The sequence below is a fragment of the Hemitrygon akajei genome, chromosome 10, assembly GCF_048418815.1.
Source record: "Hemitrygon akajei chromosome 10, sHemAka1.3, whole genome shotgun sequence".
NCBI lineage: Eukaryota > Metazoa > Chordata > Chondrichthyes > Myliobatiformes > Dasyatidae > Hemitrygon > Hemitrygon akajei.
This window is the reverse complement of record NC_133133.1, coordinates 171,489,109-171,503,038: the sequence shown is the minus strand read 5'-3', so window position 1 is coordinate 171,503,038 and position 13,930 is coordinate 171,489,109. Positions and strand designations below refer to the sequence as shown.

Below are 13,930 nucleotides of genomic sequence, written 5' to 3'. Positions count from 1 at the left end.
CAGACAGAACTTGTGGCATGTCAAATTATAAGGTGAACAATTAGTTTTTGTTGTATTGCAGATCATAGTCTCTCTTTGTGGGCTTTGTGATTACTTGTTCGATGAGAGGTGGGGGCTGATGCTTCCTGTTGAATAAGTGGGGGTGGTGGAGGGGGAGGGTTGATTATTTGCTGCTGTTTGTGCGTGGGAGGGGGAAGGGGGCTTTGGACTTACTGTCATTCATTCTTTATGATACTCTTCTGTTTCGTGGATGTCTATGAAAGGTTGTATACTGTATACATTCTCTAATATTAAATGGAACCATTGAACCATTGATATCAGAATTGAGAGGTTACACCTTATGACTGAGGGGGCTACTGAATGAAGGAAATGAAATGATTAGGAGAGAGGATGTTTTCCCTTGCAAACAAGATCAGAATGTAAAAATATAGATTAAGATAACCAGTTATAAGCTGAAATGGGAACAACTAAATCTAAATATAAACTGCGATAAACCTGTGAGTGCAGAACTTCCCACAGAAAGATTACCTCAGTTCCAGAAGGAAATGAGTTAAGAACATGATGGAGAAAGGAAGAGGAAAACTGAATGAAGAGCCTGATAAAGTGTGATGGGAGGAAGCTATTGTGGGACATAACACTGGCACGGGCTATAAAAACAAGTCACAGAGGTGCCCTTCCAAAGGCTGCTTATTTACTCAGTGGAAAATCTGACTGAGCGTCAAAAGTCTGAATTTAACTAAAGTTCAAAGTAAATTTTATTATCAAAGTACATATATGTCACCATATACAATCCTGAAATTCATTTTCTTGCAGGCATACTCAATAAATCTATAGAATAATAACCAAAAATCAATGAAACAAACTGCAAATACGAGGGGTGATTGATAAGTTCATGGCCTAAGGTAGAGAAGTCAATTTTAGAAAACCTAGCACATTTATTTTTCCTACATTTACACACTTAGTCCAGCGGTCATGGAGCATACAGATCCCTTCTTTGTAGAAGTGGTCCACAGCGGGGTGATTGATAAGTTCGTGGCCTAAGGTAGAAGGAGATGAGTTATACAGCTTTTGTTACGTACACGTGCAGTTCAACTCAACTGAAAATGCAGAAAGTTTGAAGTTAATAACTCATCTCCTTCTACCTTAGGCCACAAACTTATCAATCACCCATGCTACCACTTCTGGAGGTCCAAGGCGCCGACTTCTACAAAGAAGGGATCTGTATGCTCCACAACCGCTGGGCTAAGTGTAAATGTAGGAAAAATAAATGTGCTAGGTTTTCTAAAATTGATTCCTTCTACCTTAGGCCATGAACTTATCAATCACCCCTCGTACAAAAAGAAGAAATAATAATAAATGAATAAACAAACAATAAATATTGAGAATATGAAATGAAGAGTTCTTGAAGGTGAGTCCATTGGTGTGGGAACATTTCAGTGATGGGGCAAGTGAAGTTGAGTAAATTTATCCCCTTTGGTTCAAGAGCCTTATGGTTGAGGGGTAATAACTGTTCCTGAACCTGATGGTGTGAGTCCTTGGGCCTCTTTAGAGAAAGTATCAGCATTGCAATGCATTGTTAAACATTTTTCAACCATGGAGCAATTTGCATTGATGCATAGTCCTTTAATACAAAAAAAGCAATTTACAGAAACAGTCATCAGATATCATTATTCACAGTAAAACAGGCAGTGGAATGCCCAGTCAAATGAGCAGGCTTTAAAGTAGGAGATAGAAGTGGAGAGGCAGGTTTGTGGAGAGCACAGAAGAGCATTAAGGATTCGATGGTGTACAGCTACCACCAGTGACGAAGTAACCAAACTCAGTTTCGCAGAGAGGGGAAAGAATAAGGAAGTGCAGGGATTACAGGGTGTAGGTGGAAGTCTAGTTGGTAAAAAAGGAAAGAAAGAGACGAAGATTAGTGTTGCAAAAACAAACAAACGCAAGAATTGGGGCAAAGCCATTGTGGGTCACTGGTGCCTGGATGATGGGCAAACAGCAAATGATGCAAGTTCTGAATGAGGGTAGACAGTAAGGGACAAGCCAGGAAAACATTTGAGAAGCAGATTCAAAGAATATTGGAGGCTTTGATGGCCATTTGGACAGCAGTTGAAGTAAGCTCGGATGAAAACCGGTAATGCGACATACATGGAAACTATCAATCTTGGTGTTGGCCAGAAACTTAGCTGTGCATGAGATAAGAAAACATGTTGGCCCAAAAGAGAATGGCCTGTGAGGTCTCAGTTGTGGAGCTCAAGACATGCCTTTAGCCTTCCTAATATTTAACTGAGGTAATATGTTCTCAATTTTCTTTTACATTTTGGGATTATTATATCCTGATAGGAACAAAGTGTTCACTTCAGTGAGAACAGGGACAAGCTTTAATTCGTTCACCTCTATAGTTATTTATTTATTGAGCTACAATGCAGAGTAGGCCCTTCTGGCCCTTTGAGCTGCACCTCCCAGCAATCTCCCAATTTAAGAGTCCTGCTGAAGGGTCTCGACCTGAAATGTTGACTGTACTCTTTTCCATAGATGCTGCCTGGCCTGCTAGGTTCCTCCAGCATTTTGCCTGTGTTGCTCGGATTTCCAGCATCTACAGATCTTCTCTTGTTCCTGATCCCCCAGTTTAATCCTGACCTAATCACGGGACAATTTTACAATGACCAATTAACCTACCCACCGGTATGTGTTTGGACTGTGGGAGTAAACCAGAGCAAACCCACATGACCATGGGAAGAATGTATAAACTCCTTACAGGCAATGGCAGGGATTGAACCCGGGTAGCCTGTATTGTAAAGCACTGTACTAACTACTATGCTACCGTGCTGCATTTAACTTCTAATTCATTGTGCACAACAGAAAATTCTTTCCCATACATCATGCAACATTGTTAGCAGTGCAACTGACGGGGTTACCGAAGTTCAGGCTCTTGCCCAATTTTCAGAAGTGAAATACCAAACTGTGTACAAGAAGGCAGAAGCTTTCCAACCAGAGAGGCAGCGTATCTTCTCACAGAGATCTGTCAGGGAAGATTTGGGAGCTGAATTAAACAGCAATTGGATAGTTCTGGTTGGATCTTGTAAAATCTGAAAATCCTGGTACCAAGACAAAAAAAAAAACCTTAAAATACATTGAATGCTGGAGGAACTCAGCAGGTCAGGCAGCAGTTAAGGGAATGAATAAATAGTCAGTGTTTCAGGCCGAGACCCTTCTTCAGGACCTGAAAAAGGACTAGAGTCCTGAAGAAGGGTCTCAGCCCCGAAGCAAAGACTGTTCGTTCATTTCCATAGTGCTGCCTGAGTTGCTGAGTTCCTCCAGCATTTCATGTGTGTTGCTCTGGATTTCCTGCATCTGCAGATGTTCTCGTGTTTAAACATTCATTGGTTATTAATGAAAGGATTTGAAAATATTTACTGACAGTGATGGGCATAGGAAAGGTCCGCATTTATGATTCATCCCTAATTGCCCTTGGGTAAGTAATCATGAACCACCATCTTGTCCTTGTAGTGAAGGAACCCCAATGCTGCTGCTGGTAGAAATTCTAGTACATAGACCCAGTGATGACAAAAGATCTACATACTGGAAAGTTAAATCCATCAACTTTAATCTTATGTACACACTGTTATTTTTCACTACTTAGTTGTGTATTGTTTGCAGACTGTACTTTGCCTAGGAATGATGAAATGGCTAATTTCTTTATTCCTAGAATGCTTTAGGGCAGGGGTTCCCAGCCTGTGGTCCACGGTCCCCTATCTAAAAGTTATTGGTCCATGGCATAGAAAAGGTTGGGAACCCCTGATTTAGGGTGTGGTATCTAAGCAAACAGTTTATTTTACCATACTATTAACAAACTGGGAATCTCTGTATTGAGAAAATTTTAACTAAGGAGAAAAGGAAATGCAAATCAACAAATTTAACATCCTGTAAGGCATTGATAATCAAAATTTGATTCTGATTCTGGGGCATTGAGTTCAGGGTGAATTACGACATACATAAGCATTGGTTTCTGAGAGGAACTAATTCATCACCAACACAAATGAATCATGGAATGCAGGTTTGCTGACAAGACCATTTTATACTGTCCATGACCAATTGCTCAATAAAATGACAAGTACAACCCGTGTGCTGAAGGTACTCTCACAGATCCATTGACGGTGGACAATCTATAAAGCATTTCCAAGTCACCATGTTGTATGATCTGAAAATAATTGTGTTCCTGTGTCCTGCGACCTTTGTACTTGACATACCATACACAAAATGCTGGAGGAACTCAGTAGGTCTGGCAGCATCTATGGACAGTCACAAACAGTCTACGTTTCAGGTCAAGACCCTTCATCAGATGTTCTGTGTTTGGAAAGTGTCCTGAAGCAGAGCACATGAGAATGTTGCAATACCTCATCTGGGTAAGACGCTCTGCAATAACAGTCTGGCCTGTCCCATGCCAATGTCCACAGGCACTTACTGCTTTAGCATCTGAGAATTTGCAAATGTAACTGGCACTGTTAGCCGACATGTGCATTCTGACGTGCTGAAGGTTAGCTCACTGATGAAGCAGCTAGAGGCAGTTGGATATTAGTCACTCCCTGAAGATAGATAAAGATTTTATGCATTCCTTCACAGCTTGTACAGGCAGTTAAAATTAAGAAGATTGATTAAGGTAACATCTCTATCCAGAGTAGGAATAGGTCAAATATCTCAGTTTTTTTTTATATGTATCTACCAGGGAAGGTGTAAGGCTCCTTCTGTATTCTCTTTACAGTTTGTTATAATTAACAGTTTAATTCTATCCTTCCCTCTGTTAACCTGCAGGTCACCCTTGGGCAAGGTGTAGCACCTTCTTAGCTGGGTCATGTGAAGGGATGGGAGCAGATGATGGATGGTTGTATGAGCAGCTGATGGATTTCACAAAGTACTGATAATGTGACCGCTGACACCAGGCAGACGAACTCTGAAGAGTATTGATAATGACTGGGGTCACCCGTCTTGTAAAGACACTGCCCAGGAGAAGGCAATGGCAAACCTTCTGTCGAAAAATTTGCCAGGAGCAGTCATAGTTGTGGAAAGACCGTGATTGCCCACATCATACCACACGGCACATAATGAATGGACATAAGGTCAAGATGGAATCTTGGGGAGACCGATGGCAATATAGGGTGAACAGGATTGGATTAGTGTAAATGGGTGCTTGTTGGTTGGTGCAGAATACTTCACTGTTCAAAGTAAATTCAGTATCAAAGTACATACACATCGTCACATACAACCCCGAGATTCATTCTCTTGCAGGCATTCACAGTAAATACATTAAAAATACAATAGAATCAATGGGAAAACTGCACACAATGACAGACAAACCACAAATGCATAAGACAACAAATTGTGCAAATACAAAATAGAAAAATACTTGAAAGTGAGTCCAAAGGTTGTGAAGTCAGTTCAGTGGTGGGGTGACTGAAGTTATCCATTCTGTAATTCACGATCCTGATAGTTGATGGATAATAACTGTTCGTAAACCTGAGGCTCCTGTACCTCTTTTCTGATGGCAGCAGCAGGAAGAGAGCATGGTGGGGGTCCTTCATAATGGATGCTGCTTTCTTGCGACAGCACTCCTCGTAGATGCGCTCAGTGGTGGGGATAGATTTATCCGTGAAAGAAAAAGCTTTTTATTGGCTTTTCCATTAAAGAATACTGGTGTTTCCATACCAAGCCATGATGCAACCAGTCAGAATACTCTCAATACCACAGAGGAGGCCCCAGACCCTGAGATTGTTTTCAAGCCACAAGTCTCACCTGCTAAGAAGAGTGACCTCCCTTGTCAGGAAAGACATTATCACGTGATACATGTGTGCTTCTCTTAAAGAACAAGCTAAGACTCGCATTCCTGATCCCATGTCTTTCTTTTAATTCACTTAATGTTTTGGAGTCACCAAACATAAAAATACACTCATTTAAAAAAGAATAATTTAAATTTCCATTTTCTGCTGATGGCTTATTCCTCATGAAATGTGGGCAAATCACGTGTTCTTTAATTCTGATTAGTGGTGAAGTTCTTTTAATTAATTGTCATCTATTGAATGGACTTTATTTCTTACATCCTTCACATTCATGAGGACTAAATATCTTTACGTTACGTCTCTGTCTAAATGAGCAATGTGCAATCATAGTAATTTATAACAAATAAAACAATCAATGTAATATAAAGTACACTCAAATCAGCATGAGCTCATCAGTCTAATGGCCTGGTGGAAGAAGCTGTCCTGGAGCATGTTGGTCCTGGCTTTTATGCCAGATGGTAGCAGCTGGAATAGATTGTGGTTGGGGTGACTTGGGTCCCCAATGATCCTACAGGCCCTTTTTCCACACCTGTCCTTGTAAATGCTCTGAACCATGGGAAGGTCACAACTACAGATGTGCTGGGCTGTCCGCACCACTCTCTGTAAAGTCCTACGATTAAGGGAGGTACAGTTCCCATACCAGGCAGTGATGCAGCCAGTGAGGATGCTCTCAGTTGTGCCCCTGTAGAAAGTTCTTAGGATTTGGGGGCTCATACAAAACTTCCTCAACCGTCTGAGGTGAAAGAGGCACTTTTGTGCTCTTTTCACCACATAGATGGTGTCTACAGTCCACGTGAGGTCCTCGGTGATGTGGATGCCAAGGAACTTAAAGCTGTTCACCCTCTCAACCCCAGATCCATTGATGTCAATAGGGGTTAGCCCGTCTCCATTCCTCCTGTAATCCACAATCAGCTCCTTTGTTTTTGTGACATTGAGGGAGAGGTTGTTTTCTTGATACCACTGTGTCAGAGAGATGATTTCTTCCCTGTAGGCCACCTCATTATTGTGTACAATGTCCTGTGTACGTTACTCAAAATGGCTTCTTTGGTTTGTTACGAGTAGGAATGCTTCTTTGTCTGATAAATGTTTCTCTCGCTGTTGTTTCGCATTAGAATGGCTGATATGGTAATTGTATTCATTTGTTAATCAATGGGAAATGTTATTGTTTTTGTGAGGCTGGGAACTTGGGGGAGGGGTTGCGGGGGCTTGGAGTGTGAAGAGAGTAGGGAGGAAGACGGACGAGGAAGGCGGACGGGCGCTGGACTGCTCGTAAGACCACCGGCGTGGTCCCAGGTGCGACAACGTGGCTGTCGGATGATTCGTTGATTGAGCTCCTACGATGTGCACTACACTGACTGAACTTTGATAAGTTGGCGCCTTTTGTTTTTTTCTTTCCTTGTATATATATATATTGTATTGCCTAATACTTCTTTAGTTAATGTTAGTAAACTCTATAAAGTGTATTTCATAACGGTATTTGGTGTGAAGTTGGTACGGTGGGCGGTGCGAGGCATAAACTCGATTTTCACAGCACCTGCGTGTACGGGAGGTGGGTTGGTGTGTGGCTGGATCTCCTTTTCCCCTAGACATATACCAGCCTTTTGGGTAAGTGTTACAATTGTTTGAGATAAGGCTATCAATGTAGTATCACTGGCAAATTTAATTAGCAGATTGGAGCTGTGGGTGACGATACAGGGAGTAAAAGAGGGGACTCAGTATGCAGCCCTATGGGGCTCCGGTATTGAGAGTCAGAGGGTTGGACAGGAAGTCCAGGATTCAGCTGCACAAGGCAGGGTCAAGGCAGAGGTCTCGAGCTTCTTGTCGAGCCTGGATGGAACTATGGTGTTGAATGCTGAACTGTAGTCCAAGTACAGCATTCTCACATAAGCATTCTTCTTCTCCAGATGTGTAAGGACAGTATGTAGAGCAATGGCTATTGCACCATTTGTCGATCGGTTGTCAATCTAGTTGGTAACACCAAATTAATTGCCACCAGATTAATTGCCCATCTACAGTTACACCAATAAATTTGTGAGGCTTGTTCTGGACAAATGGTTTTCAAAGGCATTGAAGCAGTTAACCAAGTTAATTCAACCATGATTTATTCCCCTTTACCACACTTCTGGAAACTAACATTTGGAAGACATGTCCAACAACAGTTACTAATCAAGTTAGCACAGTAATAAAGTGGAAAGAATGAATCAATTGTTCCTTTTAAAGTTAAAAATAGCAAAGTAGAAAAAACAGGCTAATACAATGTCGGAACTGTGTGCTTTAAAATGGGAGAATACACAAGCTGGATAGCTGGAAGCTAATTAACCATGCTCGCATGTTGCAATGAGGAACTAATAATCCTACCACAACTATGTATGTTCTGCTGAGAAAACTGTATCAGGAAACTATATCCCAAGAACATTAAAAGAAGATTCCAGGTAACAGAATAGTATTACACTTACAGAGGAAATGCAGTACATGTAGTGTCACAGCCACGGACTCTGCTGCGGGTTCTCCGCACCCCCGCAGGCAGGTGCGCACAGGTTCTGTAATTGTGTTCATGAGCATGCACGTTCCAGCTAATTACTGTTTCAGTATGGCGGTATTTAGATAGATAGATACTTTATTGATCCCAAAGAAAATTACAGTGTTACAGTAGCATTACAAGTACACAGATAAACAAATATTAGAAGAGAAGTAAGAAAGAATAAAAAAAGTAAGTTACTTATAAACAGTCTAACTGGAGGGGGTCATCACTTCCCGGCTATAGGTTGTCTCATTATAGAGGCTAATGGCAGAGGGTAAGATCACCTCATATAATGCTCTTTGGAGCAGTGCAGTTGTCTTAGTCTATTATTAAAGTGGTCCTCTGTTCAGCCAAGGTGGCATGCAGAGGGTGAGAAACATTGTCCAGATTTGTTCGACCACAGCCTCCAGTGTGTCCAGTTCGGCTCCTAAAATAGAGCCAGCCTTTCTAATCAGTTTTTTGAACCTGTTGGCAGAACCTGTGTTGAAGTCATTGCCCCAGCACACCACCATGTAGATGACTGTTCTGGCAACAACAGACTGGTAGAACATGTGAACGAGAGGCCTGCATACTCCAAAGGACCTCAGTCTCCTTAGGAAGTAGAGGTGACTCTGGCCCTTCTTGTACACAGCCTCTATTGGTGCTCCACTCAAGTCTGTCATCCAGGTGCACCCCCAGGTGCATGTAGGTCCTTATCACATCCATGTTCTCACTATCAGTAGTAACAGGGAGCAGTGCAGGCTTAGTCTTCCTAACTCCCTTCTTTTCATTGTAGTCTTATCGAGTTTTGACCAAAAGCACAGCAATGTTTATGGTCCCTCCTTATCCCCATCCTACTCCAGGAAAGAGGACTACAATTCTGACTGATGCTTGAAAGGAGTATTATTAGTGATTCATTTAGTATTTAGTTATTGCTTCCAGCCACAGTATTGGCATTAACTTTCAGTTTGAAAGTTTTAGTAAAAGCGTCTGTTGACCTTGCATTTATTATTCTCCTTTTCCTTTAAATTCTACATCAGTTCTCATGACTGTGTGGCTAGGCATTGATCAAATCCCATCTATAAATTTGCTGATGATACAACCATTGTTGGTAGAATCTCAAGTGATGACAAGAGGGTGTACAGGAGTGAGATATGCCAACCAGTGGAATGGTGCCACAGCAACAACCTGGCACTCAATGTCAGTAAGACGAAAGAGCTGACTGTGGACTTCGGGAAGGGTAAGACGAAGGAATACATACCAATCCTCATAGATGGATCAGAAGTGGAAAGAGTGAGCAGCTTCAAGTTCCTGGGTGTCAAGATCTCTGAGGATCTAATCTGGTCCCAACATATCAATGTAGTTATAAAGAAGGCATGACAGTGGTTATACTTTATAAGGAGTTTGAAGAGATTTGGCATGTCAACAAACACACTCAAAAACTTCTATAGTTGCACCATGGACAGCATTCTGACAGGCTGCATCACTGTCTGGTATGGAGGGGCTACTGCACAGGACTGAAAGAAGCTGCAGGAAGTTGTAAATCTGGTCAGCTCCATCTTGGGTACTAGCCTACAAAGTACCCAGGATATCTTTAGGAAGCAGTGTCTCAGAAAGGCAGCTTCCATTACTAAGGACCTCCAGCACCAAGGACATGCCCTTTTCTCACTGTTACCATCAGGTAGGAGATACAAAAGCCTGAAGGCACACACTCAGTGATTCAGGAACAGCTTCTTCCCCTCTGCCATCCAATTCCTAAATGGACATTGAAGCTTTGAACACTACCTCACTTTTTTTTATAAACTGTACAGTATTTCTGTTTTTGCAAGTTTTTAAAATCTATTCAATATACGTAATTGATTCTTTGTTAATTTATTATTATTATGTTTTATTATTATTTTTTCTCTCTCTTAGTTTGCGTATTGCATTGAACTGCTGCGGCTAAGCTAATAAATTTCACATCACATGCTGGTGATAATAAACCTGATTCTGATTAAAGTCAGTGAAATGTCGACCTGCGTCAGTGACTCTTCCTCCCCCTCTCTCTGCAATTGGGCCATATCCGAACGTTCAGGCTTATTGACAAGAAAGATGCAAGAGACATAATGAGGTAGCTTAAGAAATCAAAAGTTCATTTTTAATGTACAAGGGGTCCATTCAGGAGTCCTTTAACAGTGGAATAGAAGCTGTCCTTGAGCCTGGTGGTAGGGTTTCTCAAGCTCTTTGGTCCTTTACCCGATGAAACAAGAATGACTTGTGTAGGAAGGGTCTTTGATTACGTCAGCTGCTTTGCTGAGGCAGTGAGAAGTGTAGACAAAGTTACTGGAGGCTAGACTGGTTTAATGATAAACACGGCTGTTCTCACAACTCAACTTCTTTTGATCTTATGCAAAGCAGTTGCCATATCAAGCAAGATGTAATGCATCAGGAAACAATGTTAATTGTTAACAATGTTAAAAATCTACAAAAATCAGTGAGAGTCACCATGGACTTGCAGAATTTCCTTAGCCTTCAAAGAAAGAAGAGACATTGCTGTGGATAAATTTTGTGATCATTCATCTAAAGAAAGACTTGAGTGTAGAGAAGACATTTTAGAAGAGAAACAATGATAATGTTCAAAGTCAAATCAAATAAAATTTATTGACGAAGTACATATAAAGACTGTGATCTTCAACTATGTATTGCACAGATTGTGCTAATTCATTCCATGTATCTTATGGACATCCATCACTATTGATCACTTTTGTTATGCTATACATTTCACAGAACAAAAGTGATCAATATTTGGGCTCATATTCCACATAGAAATGGAAGCAAAGCTAAAGCAAGAAAGCAGTAACTCCTCCATTATGCTTACAAATTAAATTTTAAATGATCAAATATCTGTTTATTTTGTCATCCTATAAAGCTAAAGTGAAGGATAATAAGGCTATTTTCAATATAAGATTTGACATCCATTTTCAATAGTTCAAAGTACATCTGTTACCAAAGTAGGTATATATTAAACAACATTGGGATTTGTCTCTTTACATGCAGCCACTAGACAAGAAACTAAAAAGAACCAGTTCAAAAAAAAAGACCAACAAACACCCAGTGCGCAGAGAGATGAAAAAAAACACAAATCGTGGAAATAATAAAAGCAAGCAACAGAATTCAGAATGAAATTGAGCCCATCGACATGAAGCCTCACAGCCTCAGCCTTAGTGCAAAGAAGAGCAGAGCAAACATCATGAAGCAGCAAGCAGTACTGGTCCAACCCTCACCTCTTGTTCCAACACCTGGCCTTTTCAAACCATCCAGCCCGGTGTGTAAATCATCCAAATATCGGGTCATTCCTCGCTCTAAGACCCAGTCCCTGTAGCATCGATATGCTCCGGGCCTGGACCCTGCCGTCATGTTGCTGCCCATACCTGACCTTTCTAAATTGGCCCAGTGCTTAGATCGATTAAAGCTCGCCCTTGATTTATGTGACAGGCTTCAAAACTATGACTTTCCTCTGCTTCACACCGCTTGACTCCCTCTCGATTTCACTCTGGCCACTTCTTCTCAAACATGCCTTGACCTTGCTCTAACTTTGCATCGCACCCGTACATCTCATATACAGTATATTTAAAATTAGACATATTTTTAAATATATGTCTAATACCAGAGGGCATGCACTTAAGGTGAGAGGGTGCAAGTTCAAAGGAGATGTGAGGGGAATTTTCTTTTTGCAGAGAGTAGCAGGTGCCTGGAATGTACTGCCTGGGTGGTGGTAAAGGCAGATACACTAGGGACTTTTAGGAGATGTTTAGATAGGTACATGATGTGACAAAAATGGAAAGATATGGACATTGTGTAGGCAGAAGAGATTAGTTGGCCTTTTGATGGCTAATTTAATTGTTTCAGCACAACATTGTTGGCGGAAGGGCCTGTTTCTGTATGTTCTATATTCTAAAAGTAATTACCTGGCCATTTTTTTTATATGAATCCCAACTCTTTACCATCTCCACCCAACACACTCATGCAAATATAGTTTCATAGCAATAATCCAAACAATTTCAGAGAAAATTTTAAAGAGCTGAATCACGAAGTGTAAATTGTTATATTTAATTCAATGCAAGTCAGGCTAAGAAAAATATGGAAAATTATATTATGAGAAAAAGATTTAAAAAGAAAAACTATTATTCCAGCAAAAATTGAAATTGTGAATAATTACCCACCAATCTTGTTAAAAATCATTTTCAATGGGGATTATGTGGGAGCAACTAAAACTTTCCGTGCTTTAATTACACATGAATAGATGAGCCTTTATTCTTTCTGCTGAGCTTTTTCTAAGTACAGCAGCTTAATCATTTTCAATGTATTTGAACGATGAGTCTCTCAGTGGATAGCATGATCCTGCAGTTCATGAAGGCACTTTATGGTTTAAAGGGAGAGTAGACTGTTTCCACTCTAATACCTTGTACTGATATTTGCCGTGTTTTGATATTATTTCCACAGAACTGCACTGGAAACAATTTATCAGAATTGCCAGTAGTAACTTAGAATACACATATTCCTCTAAGGATTAAAGCTACAACAAAACTAGCAAACTAAATTGATTTTTCAAATGTAACTATACATAGCAACATTCAATATCGTAAATTTGAACTCTATACTGTCAATCAGATTGGGCTGTTAGTTCTGATATTAGCTGGAAAATGTATTGCTTATGTACCAAATTGAAATAGTAAGTCTTTGTATAAAAGAAAGAATTCAGATCTAGAAAAACCACTGACGAAAGTATTATTACTTCTAATTTATTTTTGTTTATTCATTACATAGAAACATAGCAAACCTGCAGTACAATACAGGCCCTTCGGCCCACAATGCTGTGCCAAACATGTCCTTACCTTAGAAATTACCTAGGGTTACCCATAGCCCTCTATTTTTCTAAGCTCCATGTACCTGTCCAGGAGTCTCTTAAAAGACCATATCGTATCTGCCTCCACCACCGTCGCTGACATTTTATCTTGCCGAAATGCTGTTGTGAATTAAATTGGAAACTGTTAAATATAAAAGAAAAACTTACCTCATTACCATGGATGTTACCAATGTATTTCACTTCTGGAATCCCTACAACATGTTTCTCTGGGTGTTTTCCAATTGCCAGAACCCAAAGGTCAACACCTATATCAGAAAAAACATAAAAAAGGCATTATTGACTGGATAATTACAGTTTTTGTTTGGAATAAAGACAGATTCCCATAACAAATTTTGGCAATCAACATTTATTTAAATATTTACAACTCAAGTGGGGGTGTCATTTGTCCTATCAGTTTTTTATTTACTCTAAGCACTACAGTACAATACTAGCCATGATAAATAAATAAAACATTATCTAGCATAGCACTCTACCCAATTTATTGCGAAGACAGATGGAGAGACAAAGGGGATTGTACAAATTTAGATTGCTTTCTCTAGAGCAGGGGTTCCCAATCTGGGGTCTACAGACGCCTCAGTTAATTACAGGGGTCCATTGAATAAAAAGACTGGGAATCCAGAAAGCTTTTGATAAAGTCCCACATAGGAGATTAGTGGGCAAAATTAGGGCACATGGTATTGGGGGCAGAGTACT

The 13,930-nt window shown here is 40.4% G+C and overlaps 1 protein-coding gene across 1 annotated transcript in view; it reads right to left on the bottom strand.

Annotated features, from left to right (window-relative positions):
* Positions 1 to 13,930, bottom strand: part of LOC140734959 (carboxypeptidase M-like) — a 74,139-nt gene that overhangs the window by 27,766 nt on the left and 32,443 nt on the right. Inside the window, exon 2 of the mRNA XM_073059702.1 lies at positions 13,385 to 13,482. Within this exon, the coding sequence (XP_072915803.1) occupies positions 13,385 to 13,482 (98 nt within the window). The remainder of the gene's footprint in view (positions 1 to 13,384; positions 13,483 to 13,930) is intronic.